This window comes from Sciurus carolinensis, chromosome 19 (assembly GCF_902686445.1).
Source record: "Sciurus carolinensis chromosome 19, mSciCar1.2, whole genome shotgun sequence".
NCBI classification, from domain to species: domain Eukaryota; kingdom Metazoa; phylum Chordata; class Mammalia; order Rodentia; family Sciuridae; genus Sciurus; species Sciurus carolinensis.
Window position 1 is genome coordinate 11,832,072 of NC_062231.1, and position 23,618 is coordinate 11,855,689.

The window sequence follows — 23,618 nt, forward strand, 5'->3', positions numbered from 1 at the left end:
GACTCACTGGTCTCCCCGCTTTACAGACAGGGAGGCGGAAGCTCAGAGAGATCGCTCAGCTGGAAAGCTGCAGAGCATCCTGGAGCCAGGGACCCCCAAAGGCCACGTCCTTAACCCGAGGGTCCTCTTGCCTTGCTACACAGGTGTCAGGGCATTGGGAAGGGGTCGGCCAGGGCCCCTGAGTCACAGCTAGGCTCACCCGGGCTGGGCTTGAGTCCCACTTCTGCCAGCGTCTCCACGGAGCCATGGCGGCCTTTGCACCAGGTAGGTGGCAGCTCTGGCTTGGCACTCTGGGCTCTGGGTCTGTGCTCTTCTGTCCTCCCTCTACGACTGGGGATATCAAGGGATACGACCTCGAAACCAGGTCACCAACAGGACGATGCCATTTTCCAACAGCGGCCTCCTGGAGTGCCGAGAAGGTCCCATGGAAGGCAAAATCAAAAGTCCTCTCCCGTGACAGCCTCTGACCTCAGGACCTCGCCTCCTGCTCTCCTCTTTAGGGCTCCACACCGGCACCCCAGCGGCTGCTTCTTCTACCCAGCCCACCCCAGGGCCTTTGCACTGGCTGTTCCTGCTGTCCAGAAAACTGTTTCCAGCATGTACAAACTCCCTCCTCACCTCCTTCAGGACTTTGTGGCCATGTCCCCTTGCCGGGGTCGGGGAGTGGTTCCCTGGCAGCTTTCTTGGGTGCTCTGGAGGATGGAACTTTGGGGTGCTTTACCACTGAGCTACATTCTCAGTCCTCTTTATTTTTTATTTAGACATGGGGTCTCACTAAATTGCTTATGGACTTGCTAAGTTGTTGAGGCTGGCCTCTATCTTGTGATCCTCCTGCCTTGGCCTCCCGAGTGGCTGAGATGACAGACACATGCCAGGCCAGCTTGCTCAAATGACCTCGTGCACCCCGACATCTCCAGACCCTCTGTTCCTGCCTTCCCTGTCCTCATAGAACCTGACACCGTTACTAGGCCTTTTTTTTTTTTCAGACTCCTGACCTTTCCTGCACGCGGGCTAACTGGCCAACAAATCTTTTTGGAACTCTACCGCATTCACGGCTTGGAAGAATGGGGATCAAAGACGAGCAAGTTATTCAAGGCCGGAGCTTCGGAAGGGGTGGAACCCGGATGCCAGCCCGGGCCTCCCTAGCTCCAGGCTCCTGGCTGCTGGCTCCCGAGCATGCGGTCCCCTTGGTCCCAGCCCCTGTCTGCGGATCCCAGGGCCGAGAGGTGGCCCTCCTAACGGCCCCTGGGGAGCACTGGGCAGCCGGGAGCTCAGCAAGGGACCCGTCCCGCGGACACACACCAGGCCCTGCTGGGAGGCACGCTTTTACCCAGGCCCTGGGGACAAGGGCATCTTTGTGGCCAGAGAGCCAGAGGAGGGCTCCCAGCCTAGAGGCGGGAAAGTAACGCTAGGGCGGGGCTTCCTGCCACGAGCTGCAGGCGGGCCTGCTTCTGATTGGCCCAGCCCCAGCCAATCAGAGCAGGCCACAATCCCCCCAAAAGTTCTGGGGTGAGTGGAAGGTGATCAGGCCCGCAGGAGAGAGACTGGACACGCTCAGGGCGTGGGGTCTGAGAAAGGACCCACTGGGCAGGGTCCAGGCAGGGGAGAGAAAGGACTCTGGTCTTCCTGTGTCACAGACCCCCGGCCGCGTCCTGGCTGTCACTGAGAAGGCCTGAATTTTCAAGGACCTCAGTCTTCCCTTCTGCTAAGTGTGGAGGTGTCTGGAGTGGCCACCTGCTGACTGCCCTGCCTGGTCCCTGGGGAGGGCGCTTGCTCAGAAGTCCAGTGATTGGTTGGCAATGGGCGTGGGATCCAAGCAAGGCCAAGGAGAGCCAGCCTAGCGACATTTGCTGGAACTGAGAAACAGGCTCTTTTCTTAGAGTTGCTTGACCTTAATCTTGAAGCTTAAGAAGAGGAATGTGTCTGGAAATGAAGTTTGCTGAAGAGAAGCAGAGCGAGAGATGGAGAGACCCAGAGTCCTAATGAGGTTAATTGAGCACCTGGATCCCACTGCACCTGAAGCTGCATTTTTGGACTTTTCTAAAAAAGAAGCCTCTGGGCTAATGTCAACTGAGGCAGGTGTCAATGCATGAGGTTCTGTGACCTGGGGAGGTCACCAGGGTGAGGCTGCAGTGGACAGGATCAAGTAATTCATCAAAGAGAGGTGAGGGAAGGCCTCCAGAGTCAGATTTGAGTTTCAGTTTGCTCCCCGCTTGAGCTCAGGGGTGGAGCCAGGAGGCTGGGTTGAAGACCGGGGCCTAAGCCTCTGGGTCATAGGCCCCTGAGGATGGAGAAGACACCTCCCTGGCAGGGTCCTAGCTGAGGTTTCCAGGGCTTCATGCCTCTGTGGCTCTGAGCGCTACAGACCAAGGTGGCCCATGTACCTGGGCTTTGGGTTGAAAGGACAGAGGTGCCTGGAACAGGAAGGCACATTTAACCCTATCCTCCACTTATAGGTGGGGGGAGGCCTTGCCACATCTGGCTGTGTAACCTCGGACAAGTCACCGGATATCCTGGTGCCTCAGTTTCCCCAGCTGTAAAATGGAGAGAATAACAGCACCCAGCTTACAGTGCTTTCTTGAGGAGCAAATGAGAAAATGCACAAAAAGAGCTCAGCACAGAGCCCTGCCCAAGAAGGTCTCCCAAATGCCTTGTCACGGGTACTTGTCACGGGTACTCGGGGGCTGAGGCTGGGCTCAGGGCCCACCTGTTACTACCCTTTACTTGGGGTGGGGAGTGGCAGAGAACATTCTCTGGGTCCTTCAGAGCAGGGACAGGGGCTCTACTATTAAAGTCATCTAGGTGGTCCTCCCTGAACCTCAGTTTCCTCTTCTGTCCTCTGGGACCACAGTCCCTGCCCTTAAAGTTGTAGTGCGGATATGTCAAGAGGGTGCCATTGGTGTATGGGGGGTGAAGGGGGCAAGATGGGAGGGGGTGACCGCAGGGAACCGGGTACAGAAGGATCTGGGACCAGGGAAGTTAGATTTGCCCAGTGGGCTCGGGCTGGAGAGATGAACGGATGGACAGGACAGACAGAGCAACCACGCCTGCCCCACGGCCACTCCCCAGGTCCCAGTCTTGGCCCACCCAGGAATGTGGCAGCTGGGCCCCGCCGACCCGCCCAGTTCCCAGAGCCAGGGCTCCGGGGGACCCTGCGATCCGCCCTTGGCGGCCTCGGTCCTGCGCACCCGCGACCCGGCCACCAGCCCCGGGGGTCCACGCGGGACAGTCCCACGCGCCCTTCCCGCTGCAGGACAGGCGGCCGCGCTGCCGGCCACCCCGCCAGGGCTCCGTGGCTTCCCCTCCCCGCGCCCCGCTCCCCCAAGTCCGGTTCCCGGGAGCGACAGTCCCTGAGCCCGGCGACCCGGCTCCGCCCGCCCCTTCGCGTACCCGCCTCTCCGGGGGTCTCGCGGCTCAGCCCGCACAGCATGTCCGCTCGCTCCGTCTCCCGCGCCCACCGAGTCCCCGGCGCCACCGCGGGTCCTCCTCCCCCAGGGAGGGGCAGGGAGGGGACCGCGCTCCCACTGGCTGGGCCCCGAGTCCACCCCCCGCAGCGGCGGCTCTCTGCTTAAAGGGGACACCGCTGCGCTGGCGGCAGGGCTGGCTCCGGGTGGCCCCCAGCCCCGGGGCCGAGTCTGGACACGACGCTTGGGAGAGGCTGGGGGCCCCGCGGAGACCCTCGGGGCGTCCCTCACAAGCCCTCCCTGGGCCTCACTTTTGCCACCTGGAAAAGGGGAGCAGCCTTGCTCAAATTTGATGAGTACTTTTGAAAAATACCGGGTGGCGACAGATCTGGCCCAGAAACCCCGCGTGACAGGGGTGATCAGGGAGTCCGGGCAGGTCTCATTTTGGAACTGCCTGTGCTGAGCTCCGGGTTCCACCTCTCCCGCCAAGCCTCAGTTTTCTCCCCCGTGAGATGGGGCTCAGGATGAGCCTGGCAGCCTCACTCCCCAACTGAGCTGCCAGGAGGACCTGCCCGCCTCTGGGCTTGATGGGCAGGCACAGCTGGTCACAGGCTCTGGCCACAGCTGGCAGGCTGCCCCTTCCCCGCCCCAGCTGGGCCTCAGCCATGCACACTCCTGGCTCCGGACCAACCCAGCAGATCCCCGCGGGCACCCAGGGCCTGTTCTCCACCCATCTGTGAGAGGGTGACCCGGCTGCACCCACTACTTCTCCCCGCCCCCCATCTCAGCAAGCAAGGGCGAGACTCTCCGCCTTCTCTCTGAAGAGGCGTGTGGGGTGAGAGTTGTCCTGAATGGTGGGTGTCAACAACCTGGGCAACCGCACAGTGCTCCTGGCTAAGTGCAGCCGAGAACCAGACAGGTGAAGTTCCTGTCAGCCTGGGAACTAACAAGGCATAAAGTTGTGGCTCAGGGGTTGAGCGCCCCTGGGTTGAAAAACAAAGAAAGAAGGAAGATGGCCCAGCCCCACAGGGGCAGTGAGGGCCAGAGTCCAGTGTATTTGCTGGAAGGATCAGATGGAGCAGAGAGGGGGGTGCAGAGAGTGGCCCCATAACCTAGCAATGGGCAGGGAGAGGCCGGGACGCCAGCTTTGACCTTCACCAGGGTAGAGGCTCCCTTGGGGCTGCCCTGCTCCAGCAGCCCCTCCAGTGCCTTGGCCGTTACAGCTGCCCTTTCTCTTAAGAAAACATTTGCTTTCGGCGCAGCTGCATTTAAATGAGCGATTACAGACAGGCGATGGGAAACCGCGACCGGTCTCTCCCGCTGCTCCTGTGGAATTTACTTTGGTGGGTGAGAAACTCCTGGAAAGGTCGTGGCATGAGCATTACAGGAGAGCTTCCGGGCGTTTCTCTCAGGGCCTGCTGTGTGGGCACCCGGGGGGGCTGAGGAGACCGGGAGGGAAACAGGGTCTGCCTCTGCTCTCTGTCCCCACGGACCCACTGGGCGCCTCTGTACTTGATTCATCCAAGCGTGTGTTCCGTAGCAACTGTTGGTCCATTCGGAACGAGGCAGAGTGTAAAGAAATCATTCAGCACAGAGAGGTTGGACCATTTGCCCAAGGTCACCCAGCGGGTAAGGATGGAGCCAGGTTCACACCCCAAAATAAATGGGACCCGCACTGCCGCGGGGCCTCTCGGATGTCAGAGGGCTCTCAGCTGCAGCAATCCCTGGCCGGTGGCTTCTCAGGGCTGGGGACAGCAGGGGCTGCAGCCCGGGCGTCTGGCCTTCCCTGAAGCCAGGTGACATGTGGGGTACCTTACACAGCACCCCTAGCAGAGGTCACCTAGCGCCCCTCACCCGTGACCGGAAGCATCACAGGCTGAGCCTCGGCGTCCCCATCTGTAAAATGGGGACGCTGTTCTCAGCTGGTTGGGCTGTTTGGTAAGACAGCAGATCTGCGGGGGACCAGGCAGGGACGGAGTGACGGTCCTGATGGGTCCCAGGGGAGGGGAGGAGGGGAGAAGCCCCGCCGGCCCACAGCAATAAAGGGTTATCTCTCCGTCCTCCAACGCCATCTCCGCCTGCGTCCCCGCCAGACTTCATTTCCCGCTGCCACTCAGCGGCCCCTGTGGGCTCAGGACACCGTCAGCCCGAGATAGGAGGAACGCAGCCCTGGAGTCTGGGAGGAGGGACCGGGGACTGGATCTCAGGCGACTGCCAACCAAGCATGCAGCCAGGGGAGCAGGGGAGCAGGGAGAAGGTTCCAGAACGTTGAGAGCCACAGCGGACGCCACCTAGGGAACCACCTTACGCTCATTCCCTCACCTCGCTCTCACAGGGCCCTCGCTTTGGAGAGGAGGAAAGCAGGCCCCCCAGGCTGACCCCGCCTGTTGGTGGGCACGCAGGGTGTAAGGGGAAGCCGGACTCGAACCCTGGCCTGCCCGATCCATCTGCACCAACCCAGAGCCCCCACCCCACCCGGAGAAGCGCACCCGTGGGACCACCCTCAACGGCGGGCATGCGAGCACAGAGCAGGGCCAGAGGTCACACAGGGACTGATGTTTAGAGGGCTGGGCACCCCCTGGTGCTGTTCCTGGGAACCCTCAGGGGACAGGAAAAGGTGGAAGCAGGAGCTCTTGGGGGATCCCTTTTGGGGGCTCCTTTGATATTTGCAGTGACCTCCCTCCTGGGGAGAGGACACCAGGGTACCGTTGTGCAGGGTGCCTCTCTGAACCTCAGGTTCCTCCTCTGAAATATGAACGATAAAGTTCTCCATTCCCACGGTTTTGTCGTTTTGGTTTTTTTTTTTTTTTTGAGATGCTCCATGAATCAGAGAAACTCCTGGAAAACCACAGGCGGGATGCGTGAGGGTGCTTAGCACGACATGGTCCTGCTCCCTCTCCCTGGTCAGCACAAAGAATATTTATTGAGCACTTACTACACCTGCCAGAAACTGAGCCGGGCCAGAGGCGTTGGCGGGGAACCAAGCAGAGAGACCCGGCTCTCCTGGGGCTGCAGGTCTAGGGCAGGGGCACGGGAACCAGGGACCCAGGAAGCATAAACAAGTCCCTCGAGATGGCCCTGAGGGCCCAGGTCAGGTGGAGAACACAGGCAGGCCGCCAGGGAGGGTCTCTGGGACAGGAGGTGACATCCATGCCGACATGGTTGAGAAGGATGGGGGATGGGTGGGCACAGTCGTGGGGCCTGGGGACCAGCCAGGAGCCCCTGCGGCTCTGCAGGGCAGCTGGGGCCAGGGAGAGGATTCCCGGGTACGAGGGAGGGATTTAAGGTTTTGGTTCCTGTTTCAAATGGTGACCGTGGACGGGACTCTCAGGGACAGGATGGTAAGGGGAGAAGGGACCAGAGGAAAGAAACCAGCCGTGCACCTCAGGAGACCTGGGATCCGGGTCCGTCTCTGCGCTGAGCCTCGGTTTCCCCTGGGGTTGAACACTGAGGCCCTTCTGGTGACAGCCAGCCACCTTGGCAGGCAGGGGGAGGTCGGAAAGGGAGGGGTCGGGAGGGACAGGAGGAAAATGGCAACTGGCCCTGAGCCGGGAGGGCAAGCGGCCCCAAGTTCACGTAGAGAGCGGCCGCAGCCCTCTCGGCAGGGACGGGCAAGCAGACCCAGAGCCCGGGCGACTCCCTCCGGCATGGCCAGGTCAGAAACGCAGACAGAGCCCGGTGCCCGGGCGATGGAGAGCCAATGGCCCTGGTGGCAGTCGGCTGGCAGTGTTTGGAGAGATGACGTGTCTGTCCACCGGCTGTCCCTGTGCCCTGGCTCCTGCCAGTAGGAAGGGCAACCCCCCCCGCAGGTCCCTAAGGGGTGCCAGCTCTCTAGCAGGTTGTTGGTGCAGGTGACTTGGGTCTCCATGCCAAGGCAGGGGACAGGTAACGCCTGGTGGCCTTAAAGTGAGGGCAGTGGAGGAAGGTCTGTGGTTGGCAGAGCATAGGGTGGCCTTGGCTACCCTCTACCCACAAGCAAACACCCTAGACAGAAGGAAAGGGCTGGCGTTAATTGAGCACCTGCTGAGTACCCACATGACACATATATTGTCTCCTGGACTCTCTCAAGAGTCTCATGAAACAGGCCAGATGTGGTGGCCCAAGCCTGTCATCCCAGCATCTCGGGAGGCTGAGGTAGGAGAATCCTGAGTTGGAGGCCAGCCAGCCTCAGCAACTTAGTGAGGCCCTAAGCAACTCAGTGAGACCGTCTCTAAAGAAAGCATAAAAAGGGCTGGGGACGTGGCTCAGAGGTTAACTGCCCCTGGGACCGAACCCAGTACCAAAAAAAAGTGGGGAGTAGGGGACGAGACTGCTCCCATTTTACAACAGAGGGGAATTTGGGGCTCAGAGAAGCAAAGTCAGCAGCCAAGCCTGTAGGGCTCGGATGGCAGAAGGCGACACTATCCTATCAGGTGCTCCCTCCTTGAGAGCCGCTAGTGTCTGCCAAGCAGAGGAAAAAAAATACACGGTGCGATCCAGTCTCAAGACGGTTGTTACTGTCCCTTCGTGTCTTTCGGTGGTCTCTCTAGGAAACCTCTCGACTCCTTCTTGTAAGAAAAAAGGTAGGTGATTTCTGAGTTGCTACCAGAGATAGACACCAACCATTCACCCCTCTACCCAAGTCCCTGCTGCCTGTTCCCCTTGCACGACCCCCAAACAGGGGGCTCACCACCCGCAGAGCAGCTCACCCTGTGTCAACAGACGTGAGGGTGACGGTCACTTTGCTATCCCAGCCGGCACCTGCCTCCCTCGGTCTCCCCAGAACCCCCATCATGGCCTCTGAGCCCTGGCAGGAGAGGCCACAGCCCAGAGTCTGGCTGGACAGGGTGGGTGGCCACTGGCTCTGTCAAACTGGGGGCCCCTCCTGGGGAACTTTCCCAGGAGGACAAGCTGTTTCCCCAGAGCCTTGGTGCCCTCTGTGCCCAGCAGCTTGTGCCAGGGAGGAGGGGGGACACGAGGCCAGGAAAGAACGGAGCACAAGTCTCTAAGGGGAGCCGTGTTGCTGGCCCTGCGGCCCCTGCGGATTTCAGCCAGCCTCCCGCCTCCAGGGGCCTTGCTTCTGGTCCCCCGGGGCTGAGATAATAGCTTCATTACACAGATGAGGAAACCGCACCCCACAGGGAATCGGGTAGCTGGCTTCCCAGCCTTAATCACAGGTCACCGTGATTAAGGCCCTGGAGGGGCACCGAGGCTGGGGACAGCCTGGAGGGTCTATGTCCTCCTGGGGGTTGGCAGTGTTGAAAGAGAACCCTGAAGTCCTGGACCAAAGGTGTGTCCTCCTGGGACAGGGAAGGACCCTCCAAGGATCCCACCCCGGTGGAGATGTGGGGTGGAGGGACCTTGTTCTTGGCAGGGAACAGTTGTTGGACATGGTGATGAAGATAAGGAACATTCTAGAACATTCTAGAGGCCCCGAGGCTCTGCCTGGCAGAGTGACCTTGAGCACATTTGGCTTTAACCTTGGGCGCATGAGTGGGCCGGGGGAGAAGAGGGAGCTGCGTCTCTGCGGGGTCCTGTCACCTCCGTCCCCAACGTGACTCCAAGGAACCCCAGCCGCCTGCCAACCTGCCCTGACGAGCGCATCCTGCGGGGACAGGGACCTCGTCCCTCGGGGACCCGGGCGCCCCGGTAGTGAGGCTGCCCCAGCCTCCGGGCCACGCGCCCCGCCGGGTCCGCCCACCTGCCCAGCACATCTGCCGCTGAGTCACCGCCACCTCGGCCAAGACGGCAGATGTGGGGGCTGGAGAGACACGGGACGCAGGAGGGAACGGGCTGGAGGCGCAGGGACAGCTCCGGGGTCCCCGGGAGCTGGGGTCGGCCTGATCTCGGGCTCCCATCCCGCTCCCTGGGGCGTCACGGCGCAGGCGCAGCAGCAAGGGGCCGAGGACGCAGGGGTCCTGGGGAAAGTGCCAGGTCGGGGCCACAACGGAGGGGTCCCCGCCCCCGGCAGGGCGCGCTGGGTAACGGGAGGGCCCCGACTCCATCGCTGATCCCCAGGTGCGGGACCCTGGCAGGGTCGACTGCGCTCCTGAGCCTCGGTTTCCCCGGGTGCCACCGGGGCCATGCAGCGCACGACACAGGAACCGTGTGAGGATGAAGAAGCCCTGAGAAGGGCACAGTGTGCATGCAGCAAGTGCTCAATAACTGCCTGGCACTTCGCTAAGAAGGAAACCCCTGGCCCCTGGGACTCCGTGGCTGAGCTGGAACGCTGATCCCCGGGGGGAAGCGGGAGGCCGGAGGCCCTGGAGGCGGGGAGTTCATTTCCAGGGTGGGAGTCGGAGCTGAGCCCCTGGGCGCGGGCGAGGACAGGGACTCTCATCCGTCCTGTCCCATGTTGTACCCCAGGCTCCAGAACCGCTCCTGGCAGTGACAGGTGCTCAGTGGCCACCTGTGGGCGGGGACCAGGCGCCGCATAACCTCCTGCCTCAACGCCCATCCACTCCACAGCGGGCGCCGCCCGGCAGCTCGGGCACCGGCCTCCCTGCAGCGCCCCCTGCGGTCTGCAGACCAGAGCCACAGCCTATTCCAACACTCCCGTTCTCTCTTGCTCCAGAACCTCCCGTGGCTCCCACTGCCCTCAGGACAGAGCCCACACTCTGCACCCTTGGGGCTCCCTCCTCTCCCGGTACCCTGCAAGCCGACCACAGTTCTCACGGTCGCCTCAGGGCATCTGCACAAGCTGCTCTGCACCCCACCCCCACCGTCTTTTTTTGAACCTCACAAACTCCTACGCATCCTTCAAGACCCCACTCCAAAAGCCCTTCCTCTCTTATCCAGGCAGTAGCTGCGCCGTCGCGGAGTTTGGCGGCCGTGCTGGTGGTGGGGTCTCACAGGCCATGTGCCTAGGATCTCCTGAGTGCCTCTCCTCTGGGTTTTTATTTTTACACATGTATATTCAGGTTGACTTTATGGGCAAAACAAGTTCCTCCCTAAAAATCCTCCATGAAAGAGTGGACAGAGGCCAGGCAGAAACCAGGCCACTGTGTCAGCTTGGCTGTGGTCCCCAGAGCAGCCCAGGGATGTGTTCCTCTGTCCCTGCAGCCTACGAGCATCCCCCTGGGTTCTCGGGACTGTGAATCTGAGCAGGAAGACCACACCCTTGTATAAGGATGGGGCTTTTCCCTGGGGGGGTGTCCCCGCATGGAAAGCCCCAAGGGAAACTGTTCCTGGTGCTCTGCAGCTATCAACCACTCTGTCCCTGCGGAAAAGGCTTCCAGGGATCGCTAGGATGTCAGGCGCCTGCTTCCCAGAGGCCCGTGCAGGGCCTAGAACCCTCAGCCCCCCTAAGAACCCCACCACTCCTTGACCTCTCCATGAGGCAGCCCCCTTTCATGCAGACCCCTCAGAATCTAGAAGATGTTCATGGCAGCTTACGAGAGTTTGCTGGAGAGTCTCCGTACGTTAGCTGTGTGGCTTTGGGCAAGTTACTTAACCTCTCTGTGCCTCTGTTTCCTCTAGCACAATCAAAATAAGAATGGGACTGAGTTTGCCCGGTGTATGGAGGAATGACTGAGTGAGTGCCTTACCTGGCACACAGTGGCACTGAATTCTGTCTGCTACTGTCATCGTTGCCAAAAGCCTGATTATTCCTAGTCCTCAGCCTGAGGCACGGGGTGTGTAGACGGAGAAATGGCAGATGACAGTGGCCCCAGGAGAGGTCTGGGGTCCCACAGCCTGGCGATACTGCTCTCCAACCCACTCCGACCTTGTTCCCCTGAGGAGCTGGACTTGTGCCCAGGGAGGAGGGGACCCAGCACACACTGGAACGCGGCAGAGACTCAGGCTGGCCCAGAGCCAAGTTCAGCGCTGGCACGTTCGCCCCGCGGTCCATCCCAACCCGCAAGGCGGCCTCACAGCCTGGACACCCAGAGGCAAGAGCCCCTGGTGACAAGCGGGAGATGGGCGCAGAGAGAGAGAGCAGGAAAGGGCTCTGGAGGGAGGACGGGTGAGAACAAGAAGAGAAAGGAGGGCGGGCGAGGGGGGAGGGGCGGCGAGGGAGGGGAGGGAGGGAGGAGGGGGAGCAGGGTTGAGGCTGGAGGCCGGGGAGGAAGGGAGGTGGAGGCACGGACGACCAGAGAGCGACAGATGAAGACACCCAGAGCGAGTTAGAGAGACTTAGACAAAGAGACGGAGAAGGGAGATTGAATCAGAGGGAGCGAGGGACACAGGGACAGACAGACAGACAGAGGGACACAAGAGGAGAAAGAGAGAAGGGAGAGACCCAGAACCAAAAACAGGGGCACAACAGAGAACCCCAAAAGGGAGAGAGAGAGAGAGAGAGAGAGAGAGAGAGAGAGAGAGAGAGAGAGAGAGAGAGAGAGATGGGGTGGGGCAGGGGCGACTGGGCGCAGGGAGGCCGGCGGGGTGTCCCCCGGGCCCGGCCTCTGCTCTCCACCCAGACGCACCGCGCGCCCGTCCTTGCAGCCCGCAGCGCCGCGGGCTCCCGGCCATCCCGGCGCCCACATGGTACCTTTGAGCCTCCGCCTCACCACGCCCAGCCGCCACTTGAGCGACACCGCCAGCATCGTGTCCCTCCGGCCCCGGACGGGACGGGGCGCAGCCTTGCCCCCGGCCTCCCTCCGCCTGGAGCCCCGCGCGGCTTTGCGCGCTCCGAGCTGCCGGAGCTAAATGGAGAGGCTGGGCCGCTCCCTGCTCCTCCCTCCCGGAGTTGCTAAAATAGATAATCCTCCCCGGAGCCAGCGCGGTGCCATCGGAGGCGCCAAGGCCCTTCCTCCACCGCAACCGCCACTCGGGAGCACAGGTCTGAGCTGTTCAGGAATGCACGGGGGTCCCCTGTCCCTCAAGCCTTCTTCCCGCCAAAAATGCTCCATCCGTCCACCCAGCCTTTTGCTGAAACCTCCCCATCCCCCTCCCCCCTTCCCTAGGAGGGCTGTTCGATGCCCCCGGCCTTTGCCCTTGTGGGAGTGGGGAAGGGGTCCCTCCTGGTCTGGCTCCAGGAACCGTGTCTTTCAAAAACGTACTGGAGATTGAACCCAGGGACACATTACCACTGAGCTACATCTCCCGTCCTTTTTTTATATTTTATCTTTTCCAATTTTGAGACAATCTTGTTAAGTTGCTGAGGCTGGCCTCCAACTTGTGATCCTCCTGCCTCAGCCTCCCTGATCACTGGGATTAAAGGCATCCGTGAACTTCTTTGCCTGCGAATGTTTGCTCGTCTTTGGGAGATCACTGCTCACTGGAAGGTCTGTCTGTTGGGTTCCAATACAGCAGTTCCAAGACTGGGGCGTTCCAAGACTCCAGAGGGAGCTGGAACCACACAGTACCAAACACTCCCTCTCACACACTCTCACACCCCCACCCCCGTGTGCGTGCATGTGTGTGTGTGTGTGCGTGTGTGTGTGTGTGTGTGTTGCAGTGCCCAGGAATGTTCCACCACTAAGCTACATTCCCAGCCCTTTTTAATTTTTGAGACAGGGTCTTGCTAAGGCTGGTCTCCATCTTCTAATCCTCCTGCCTCAGCCTCCTGAGTCCCTGGGATTACGGGCATGTACCAATTAACACAGTCACTGTTTTTTCCTAGAGATGCATACCTCTGATAAAGTTTAATTTATGAATTAGGCACAGTAAGAGATTAACGACAGCAATAATCACAGAGAACACCTACAATATACCGTGATAAAAGTCTTTCTCATTGTATCATCCTCACTCTTCTTGGGATGATGTGAGATGACACAACACCTGTGTGACAAGTTGAAGTGAGGTGAATGACATGGGGACGGTGACACTGTGTAGGGTAGCATTAGGCTGTTGGTGACTTTCTGACTTGAACGCTAACACTGCAACACCTCGAGGATCGATCTGATAACCCAGACGGGCTATGTGGCTAACAAGTGGGTAGTGTATACGGAGTGGATCCGCTGGACAAAGACGGGAATCACGTCCCGAGTAGGTAGAGCAGGACAATCGAGTCCATCATGCGGCTCAGGACAGTGAGCAATTTCACACTATTTATAGAATTCTCCATCTAAGGATTGCAGGCTGTGGTTGACCACAAGTAACTCCAACTGTGGAAAGGAAAACTGCGATCCATTTCATACTAGGTTGAGATGGTCTACCATCCGGGAGCTCCCGAGACAGAGATGTCCGGCGGGGGGGAGCTCTTGGCTGGGCATGGCGTGGGGTCGCTGGTTCGCAATGCTGAGAGAGGCCTGTCTCACCTCCTCATCTCTACAACTCTCCTCGTTTGTAAGCTGGAGATATGGAGAGGCTTCCTCCAACTGGCTGTGTGACGTCCGTGGGGACATGCGTCAATGTTCCAGGTATTTGGCAAGAGCTCAGCACCCGTGTCAAGCCTTCCTCCCCACCTCCCACCCAGCGAACCTCCCCTCCGCTCGCCCAGTCTGCTTCCTGAAGTTGGCAAGACAGACAGTGTTGCCCTTGGGGAGAAGGAGACACAGGGTCAGAGAGGACACGTGCTGTAGACAGGGACCCCTTTTTCTCCCCACCAAATCAGCAACGCGAGCTTCCTCCAGCCTTTTTCCAAGTCACTGAGCTCCATGATGGATCTGGTCACAGACCACACTTCCAGAAAGGGCAAGATGCCATCGGAAATCATGGCAGCCACAGAAATCAGGCTTCGGGTGTGCAGCAGCCTCAGCCTCCACCCTTGAGAGAGTCGGGGGTCTCTCCCACTGCTCTGCAGTAATCCCCCCTCTAGGACTTGGCCCAGCAGTCACCAAAGGGCAGGATTCCTACGGCGGATGGAGCATGGGGCGATTTCCAGTAAATCGATCCAGCAATTAATAAATGGATCACACGTTGGAAAAAGCGATTCTCTTCCTCGTGAGCTCCGGGCCTGCTGATCCCAGGCAGGAGTCTCCTGCTGGTTCTGCCAGCGTTTAATGCCTCCCTGAAACTGGCAGATTAACTATTTTAACCAATAAGAAAGCAAGTCCCGGGCTCAGAGACCCCCCCCCCGCCCCATAGCAAATGGATGCCAGTCTAACGCAGAGAGCAGAAGGTGAGGCTCGGGGGGTGACTTGGTGAGGACAGGGATCCTGGGCTGTATGAGATGTTGTGCAGAGAAAACTTAGTTGAGTCTGGCACACAGTAGGTGCTCACAACTCAGTAAGTAAAGAGGAAATTGCGGTTCAGAGAGGTGCAGAACTCCACCAGGGTCACACAGCACGAGTATACGGAACAGGGCTCAGATCCCAGTCACCAGACTAGGTCACATTTGGGCCAAGGGAGCTGCCCTTATAAAAGCCCTACTGTGTGCCAGGTGCCCTGACAGCTCAGCCCAGGCTGTATAGACTATTAAGTGGCAGAGGTGAGGCAGAAGCACACATAGCCAGAGTCTGGAGCAGGATGTCCAGCCAAGGACAAACTTCCTCCCACCGCATTGCTCCCTTTGGTGAGAAGACAACAGTTGGAGGGTCTCCAGAGCAACTCAGTGAGACCCTGTCTCTAAAAGGGATGGGGATGGGGATGTTAAGGGGCTCAGTGTTAAGTGGCCCTGGGTTCAATCCCTGGTACCAAAAAAAAAAAACGAGGGAAGAGAGACGGATTCAATACAGACAATGATGTCATGTCGGCACCTGGAACCCACCATGCCTGAAGCCCACATACTCCTTTTCAATAACTGAAGCCCATAATTTTCCTTCTTTATTTAAGCTACTTCAGGTTGCGTTTTTGGTACAGAATCCAAAAAGAGTCCTGACTAATCCAGAGTCTCATCTCAGAGTTCCAGATTCCAGGACACAACGGGGGCCTCGGCAAAGGCACCATGAATAAATGAATGAGAAATGGAACAATCTCCCCAAATTCTGCCTTCAGCAGAGCCCCATCTCCCCCCTATTTCTCCTTCAGTCAAAAGAGGCCACAGTTGGATAATGAATTCCTTGCCGGCTCAGAAGCCCCGACTGAGCAATTTAAGTGGCAGATGCAGCAGAAGCAGAGTCAGCACTGGGGGCGGGGGTCCTGGGCTCCAGCCATCTCCCGCCTGCCTGGTACCTGAGCTGCACCTGCAGGACCCTCAGCGGAGGTCACAGCCCCCGGGTGAGGAGTCCTTAAGGGATGCTTTGCTGCAGGGCCAGATCAGCCTAGAGAAGGAGCCAGAAGGTGCAAGTCCAGGTCCCAGGCAGCTGTGTGGCCTCGGGCAGCGCTCTGCTGTTCTCTGCAGCTGCGGCCTGATACTCCCTAGGTTCACCCTCTTTAGTGCATTCTTCTTTCCTGGGTCCAGAGAGGTCTCTCCTGTTGTCTAAGGTCACACAGACTCGAGGGCGGCCAACCAGGACTGGAACATAGGAGCGTCTGGCTCCCCTTACAAATGAGTTGCGTAGAGCCCAGGAGCTGGGTTAAAAGGAGGGAAAGGATCACAGCCACACGGGCCAGCCTCGGGCAATCCAGCTCTTCCCATCCCTGCCTCCAACTCGCAGAGCCCCAGAGGCCCTGGGCTGCTGCACCCCCACCTGCTTCCAGAAACAAATTAGCATCTCATCAGAGATGCCTTTAATCTTCTAGGCTTTTCTTTCCCATGAGCCAAGCAGTGACATTACTGCCACCCAGCTCTGCTGATCTAAATAAGACCTCGGCCTCTGAGACTGGTTCTGCAGATGCATAAAGGTGTGGGTGGGGGGACCCTTTCCCTCACTTCCCCAGGCCGGGAGAGGGAGAGGATTCTCCTCCATCGTCCATTCATTCATTCAGAAGTATTTATTAAGCAGCTACTGCATGCCAGGCCTGGCGATCAAGCCTTCACGGAGCTGATGGTGTTTGAATGGAGAGATGAGAGAATAAATGCCAAATGTAATACATAAGTAAATGATGTAATGATAAAACTTTGGAACCGGTTGAACCCCTGTAATCCCAGTTGTTCAGGAGGCTGGGGCAGGAGGATCAAAAGTTTGAGGCCAGCCTCAATAGTTTAGCAAGACCTTGTCTCCAAATAAAAAATAAAAGGGCTTGGGATGTGTCTCAAAAAAATAAAAAGGACCGAGGATGCGGTTCAGTGGTTAAGCACCTATGGGTTCCAGTCCAGGTACCAAAAAGTTTTTTAAAAAACCTCAGGGGTATTCTTATGTTATAGGCACCATTTGGAAGTGATTGAAAATGTGAAGATAGAAACGGGAGAGGGCTGTCAAAGACCTCTCGGAGAAGGTGACATTTTGTAAAAAGGCTTGGAACTTTCGAGCAGAGGAGGGAGCTGGTCTGACCTGTGATTTAACACTACCCCCCGGCTGCTAATGGAAGAAAGGACAGAGGTGAGGGACAGGGGAGGCAGGTAGGAGCCACTGCACAGCGCCAGGGAGCAGCGATGGCCAGTGGAGCGGGTGGGCACAGGGAAGATGAGCGGGTGGAACCTGGTGTGTCCCTGAGGAGGGAGCTGGCGGAGTGACGGCTGTGCCTTCTCCGGGTTAGAAGCAGCAGGTCCAGGTCAAATAGTCGAGGCTGGACCTCCTTTTTCTGAGTGATACTATAAAAGATGACGATTAACGATTCGGCGCTATAGTTTGGATCTGGAGTGTCCCCCAAAGACTCATGAGATGTTGGGTGTTTGGGGGACTCTCCATTAGAGGCTCAGTCCCCAGCTGGTGGTGCTACTGGGAGGTGGCGGAACCTTTAAGAGGCGGGGCCTAGCGGCAGGAAGTGAGGTCACTGGGGGCGTGCCCTTGACAGGTATAATAGGACCTGCTCCTTTCCCCGCCCTCTTTTCACTTCCCAGCAGCAGCGAGGCGGCCGCATGCGCGGCTTTTCCTCGCCACCCGGCACTGTCCCGTTGGGCTGCCTTGCCATGTGCCCAGAGCGACAGGGCCAGCCCGTCGTCGCCTGAAACCTCTGAACCATGACTCAAAACGCCCCTTTCCTATTTTTAAGTGAATTACCTAAGGTATTTTGTCACAGCGAAGGAACACACACACACACTGACCATCACTTCGAAGCTCTGCGGAGACAAAGGTGATCAAAATGTCTGTGGACTGGCTGGACATGTGTCACCAAGAGGGAAACCAGTTTTACTGGGCACGTCCTCTCCCAGGCACAGAGCTCAGGGCTCCACCGGCATCTCATCACAGGTGATGTCACGCCCAAGGCGACGTCAGCTGGATGCTCCCGAGGATCACCTGGGAGTTTACAGGAACTAGTGCTGAGGCAGGACGTGGGCCCTGGGCACTGGGGTGCAGAGCTGCGGCCTCACTGCTGCCCTGTAGTGAAGATGGGGACGCTGATGTCCAGAGAGGGAAAGCCGGGGCTCCAACGTCACACAGCATCCAGCACAGAGGAGGCGTTTGCAACAGCAGCCGTCCCTCCAGCTCTCCACCCTCAAAACACCCTCACTGAGGATGAGAGCCAGCAAAGGACCCCACGGGGGACTAACACCCTGGCATCTGATGCCTCGAAGACGTTTCTGAGCCAAGAGCAAAAGTGCCACCACAGGTTTTTGGTGTGGGCCAGGGCGGCTGGCCGACAGGTGCGCCCACAAGGCCACCTGCCAGGAAACAGGTGGCATGCCTCTTAATATTCTTGGCAGTGCCTTTCCAGAAAAATAATCAGGAGCAAATTCCTGGGCAGGCACTATTAACAGGAGGCAGGTGAACCTGCGGGGCACCTGGGAGGAGGTGTGGGGAATTCTGTAATTACAGAGCGTCCCCACGTGCCACCGGAGCAGCAGCAAGGCCAGGGCTCCTCACAGGGCCAGCCCACGGCAGCGCCCACCACCCCGACTCCTCCTGGGGCTACCCCCCCCACACTTGATGAGTCCCGGAGAGGGGACGGTCTGCCAAAGAGGCCGAGGACTCCAAAGCTATGCTGCTTGGCCATCAGTCACATGGGTGACACTGCTCAGGCTCCCAGGGGTTGGGACGCGATGAAGTAGCACGAGGGCTCTGCAAATGGAAGTCATTTAAAATTCTGTGCCAGGCATTTTTCTGTCAGAGCCTCAGTGTCCTCGTCTGAAAAGTGGGAATAAAATGACTAACGTTTATTCTCGCGTTGCAGTTTAGGCATTTCCAGCCCTTTCATGCACAGGAGTCCTGTGAGGGGGGACTGATCCTGTCTAGGTCACCGCTGTGGGGACCACGGTGCCAGGAGCCAGGCGAAGGACTGAGGTCGTGTGGCTTTGATCGGAGCAGGAGGGTGAACAGGCGGCCGGGTTCTGAACCCATCCTGGCACCCGCCTGCCGCTCTGAACACAGACGCATCTCTTGTGCGCGCCAGTGTGTGGGTGGTGTGATTACCGCAAACACAGCCAGACGAGTGCCAAGGACACAGCCCGCCCCCGCCAGCCACCTCGAAGGTCCATGGTCCCGGGCCTCTGGGCCTTCCTGCTGGGATGGTGCCCTGGACTTGGAGGCAGACTGGAGCCGGGGTTGGTTCTTGGTGGCTGTAAGCAGCCACGTGGCCCTGGGCTCCAGGGTACCCTGGGGGAATCTGACTGGAGACTCAGGAGTTGGGAAAGCTGCTTGTTGAACAGACGTGGGAGTCAGTGTCACACCCGCCCCTGCTCCTTGGCACCTGCCAGGGAGACCCCAATTTGTGAAATGAGATAAGGACTGAGGCAAGGAGCCCGGGTTTGGTGGCACACACCTGTAAACCCAATAGCTCAGGAGGCTGAGGCAGGAGGATCGCAAGTTGGAGGCCAGCCTCAGCAACTTAGTGAGACTCTCTCAAGAGAAAAAAACAAAAAGGGCTGGGGGTGTGGCTCAGTGGTTAATCCCAGTACAACAAAAAACAAAGAGGCCCTGGGGCTGTCCCCATCCATCTGTCACCAGCACAGCCTCATCCTGTAGGGCACGTCACCCCCAGACTCCTAATGGCAGCCTGAGGTCACATGGCTTAGCAGTAGCACAGTCGGGCCAGAGGCCACAGTGCCGGTGTCCCCACAGGCAGCAGACATGCAAAAGTAACACCTAGAGGTGGCCCTGCCTGTGGCCCCCGATACAGAAAGGGAAGACCTGTCCCCAGAGTGCCTTCCAGCTCCTTCAGATGGCCAGAGGCTGGCTGTAGGACGGCACCTGTTCATTTGATTTTTCAGGGTGAACAATTTGAACAAAGTCCCCTGGCTCTGGCCATTGAAATGAGCCACCAGAGCTGGGTGACAGTCCATGAGGACCGTGGAGCTCCCAGATGGAATCCCAGAGCCACCTGGGGACTGGGGACGGCCCGGGAGGGCACACCAGGGTGTCCTGGATGGTGGATCCAGAACCTCAGGGCGTCGCACCTGAGGGTCAGCGCCACCCTGGGGTCCAGCTGCGGCCAATAGGATGGCAGAATCACAGGCAGCAGCCGCATGGACCCCGAGCCACAGGTGATCAGATTCAGGATGGGGACAGAGCAGGGGCGGCAGCATGGCTGGACCCCAGACCAACATGCGAGCCTTCGGCGTTGCTCAGTAAGCAGCCTGCGACCCCCAAAGCTCCACTCTGACCCCTCAACGCCACCAAACTCCACTTTCTAAGGCGAGGGCCACCACGGGACCTGGGATGAGCCCCGCCCACTCTGGACCTCAGTTTTCCCACTGCCAAATGAGGGGACTGTCCTTCTCTGGTCCACACTGGCCCCACATCCACTGGCCCGTGAAATGGTCATATCCCTCTTCCTCCCTACAACCTGCTCTGGCTCCCACGGGACCTCAGCTGGGAGGACGGGTGGACGGGACTGGCCCGCCTTGACGCGTTTCCTTGCTCTTTGCTCTCAGCCCTGCCCCTGAGGCCACGGGAGACACAATTTGTCCCAAGCACCAAAAAGGTCTCCAAGGGAGAGGAGGGCAGGCTCCTGAGATGAGTCTTGGCCACAAGTCTTTCCGAGTCCCCTGCCACTGCGGCGTGGAAGGGTTCCAGCGAAACGCGGCGGCCATCCATCACGGTTAGGCTTTATGAAGCTATTAAATGCCAGGAGCGTCCCCAGAGAGCCTGCGTGCCTCTGGGCTGCGGTGTGGCGTGGGTTCCCAGGCGATGTGGCATCCTGGGAGTCAGGGAATACAGGAAGCTCAGGCAGAGGCTGGCACTCCAGAGAGAAGGAGGACTCAGGGTCAGAAGGAGGGGGACACATACACACACACACACACACACACACGCGCGCGCGTGCACACGCTGTTCACATCCTCACAGCGGGGTTGTTGCCAGAGGCCCCAGCAGCAGATGCATGAAGAGAAAAGGAACATCGATGACCACTTACTCCCACCCCCAACATGTTCAGCCGCACCCCAGCCTTCATTTACGCACCCACCAAATAGGTGCCAAACAGCTCTTAAGCTCCGGCAGTGAATACAACTTGTAACACGGTCTACTAGGGCAGAGGGTTGGTAAACATAATAGATGTGTAACATAACGTAGGTTGAAATCAGAGCTTGGAAAGGAAAGAAAGTGGGGTGAGAGGATTATGTGGTAGATGGAGGAAATGAGGGCCCAGCCTTGCAGATCAGTAAGCCAGGCAGAGAATGGAGCCAGTGCAAAGGTCCTGAGGCAGGTCTTTTCCTGGCATGTGTGAGGATCAGCAAGGAAGCCAGTGTGGCTGGAGGTGAGTAGCTAGGTTGTAGCAGGAGGTGTCAGGGAGGTCGGGGGGCAGAGCAGAAAGAACAAGGCCAAGTGCAGTGAGAACTGAGGTTTTTCCTTTCAGGAAGATGGGAGCCATGGGAGGTTGTTGAGCAGAGGAAGGAATTGATCTGACTTGGGTTTTAATAACGTTCCTGTAACTGCTGGGCATAGTGGTGCACACCTATAATCCCAGTGGTTTGGGAGGCTGAAGCAGGAGGATCGAGAGTGGAGGCCAGCCTCAGCAACTTATTGAGGCCCTAAGCAAGTAAATAAAACTCAAAACAGGGCTGGTGGTGTGGCTCAGTGGTTAATTGCCCCTGAGTTAAATCCCAGGAGCACCCCTCCCCATCAAAAAAAATTACATCACTGCCAAAGAACAGACCACAGGATGAGGATGGAGGCAGGGAGACCAGCGAAGAGGCCACTTCAACCACGCAAATAAGAGATGCTGGGACTTGGGTCATGGCAGGATGGTGGTAAGATGTAGTCCATCCGGGATATGTTTTAAAGAAAATTGGGGGCTCATTACAAACACTCACAGCCCTGTGAGGCCGGGAGAAGCATGTCCACACCACAGAAAGAGGAAACTGAGGCCCAGAGAGGTTAAGACTCTTGCCTGATGTCACACAGAAAGGGAGTATCAGAGCTAGGATTCTGGTGCAGAGCCTGTACTCTCTCATCCTCTGTCATGAGGGTCTCCTAGAAATTCACGCCTAAATTGCATCAATCAGAATGGCAGGGTCCTGCTGGGTCACACATGGACCCTCCAGTTTCTGGATGGGGTGAGATTTGGGAGTCCTGGGGAGAGACCTGCAGACACTGTAGGTAGAGGAACCTGGGGAAGTGGTTGTCTCCCAAACAGTGTGGATGTATTGCTACATTTTTTTTTCTTCTTCTTCTTTTTTTTTTTTTTTTTTACTGGGGATTGACCCCAGGGTGCTTAACCACTGAGCCACATCCCAAGTCCTTTTTTGTATTTTATTTAGAGACAGAGTCTTGCTGAGTTGCTTAAGGCCTCCCTAAGTTGCTGAGGCTGGCTTGGAACTCAGATCCTCCTGCCTCAGCCTCCCGAGCCACTGGGATGACAGATGTTAAGGTGGATGTTAATCCACCACACCTGGCTTTCAATAACATTTTATACCAAGTAGTAAGTGAATTTATTTTTATTTTTATTTATTTTTTATTTTATTTTATTTTTGGTGCTGAGGGTAGAACCCAGGGCCTGGCAGAGCCTAAGCCAGCGCTCTACCCCTGAGCTACGGCCTCAGCCCTGAGACGTACTTTTTTTCAAATATTAGTCACCTTTTTGTCACTCACTGTCACAAAACGCCTGAGATCATCAGTGAATAGAGATGAAAGGTTTATCTGGACTCATAGTTTCAGAAGCTTCGGCCCCGTGGCCCGTTGGCTCCATCACCTGGGGACTGAGACCAGGCAGCACATCATGGCGGCAAAACACTCAGCAGCAAGAAGCAGAAACCGGAAGCGGAAGGGGCGGGCTCAACGGGCTCAACCAAGGCCCTCAAGGACACGCCCCATGACCTCACTTCCGCCGTCTAGGTTTCGCCTCTTAAAGGTTCCAGCAGCTCCCCACCTCCTGGGAAGCAAGCTTTTAACACGTGAGACTTTGAGTGACAGTTAAGATCCAAACCAAGCCTGGTGCATTACTCATGCCTATGATCCCAGCTATTTCGGAGGCTGAGGCAAGTTCAAGGCCAGCCTCTGCAACTCAGAGAGAGCCTGTCTCTAAATAAAATATCAAATGGGCTGGGATGTGGCTCAGTGGTTAAGTGCCCCTGGGTTCAATTCTTGGCAACAAACCAACAAAACAAGTTCTCACAAACTCACCTGAGCTTGGGGCCATGAAAGCATCCAGTGACTGGATTGAGGGTGAGGTAGGGAATTGGGGGGACTCTGGGAAACTGGAGCACACCCCTCATCAGAAAGAGGCGGCCTCAGCTCTGCTTCCTGACTCTGGTTGGCAGAGAATGCAGACCCAGGGTTTCCAGAGTGCTTGAGTTTTGCAAAGATACCAGAAATCCAGATTTTTACATGAAATCAGATTCTGCAATGTCAGCAGTGATTTCCCATTTGTTTAAAACACTGTCTGAATGAAGTCCATTTATGGGCAGAGCCCAAACCTTGCTCTGTTAGATTGATTTTGCTACGATTCAATTTAATTCAGGGGCTGCAGATGCAGCTCACTGTAGACCACATGTTTAGCACGCACAAGGCCCTAGGTTCCATCCCAGTACCTCCCAACACACACGCACACACTACACACGTGCACACAAATCAAGAAAAATTAAATTCAACTTATAGTCACTGGAACTTGCTGGAACTTCAGCAGATGACCTCAGTTCCCCATGACGTACATGCTTTGTGTCCTAGAGATTGTCACTCCTGATTGGCATCTGTGGGTCTCCCATTCTTCCATCTGCTTTATAATTCAGAAAGCTGTATTTTCCAGAAGGTCTGTGGACTCATAGCAACAAGGTAATGAGGTAAGCTCTAGTCACCTAAACCTTACTCATTTCCGGCGACTGGGAACCATCATACTCCTGTTCCCCCATGTGTCCCCTGGGACCACCTACAACTCATTTTCTACTGCCTTAGGATTTTTTCTTTTTCTTTCATTTCTTTTTTGGTACCAGGGATTGAACCCAGGGGCACTTCACCCCTGAGTCACATCCCCAGCCCTTTTAATTTTTTATTTTGA

General features: G+C 57.5%; 1 protein-coding gene across 5 annotated transcripts in view; it reads right to left on the reverse strand.

The window, feature by feature from the left end:
* Nucleotides 1-23,618, reverse strand: part of Grip2 (glutamate receptor interacting protein 2) — an 84,605-nt gene that overhangs the window by 40,244 nt on the left and 20,743 nt on the right. The window contains exon 1 of one of the 5 annotated variants that reach the window (XM_047534950.1): nt 3,391-3,460. The exons of the other annotated variants lie outside the window; for them this stretch is intronic. Coding sequence (XP_047390906.1) covers nt 3,391-3,430 — 40 coding nt within the window. The 5' untranslated portion in view covers nt 3,431-3,460. Of the gene's footprint in view, nt 1-3,390; nt 3,461-23,618 lie in introns of those variants that run through there. 5 annotated transcript variants of the gene reach the window in all.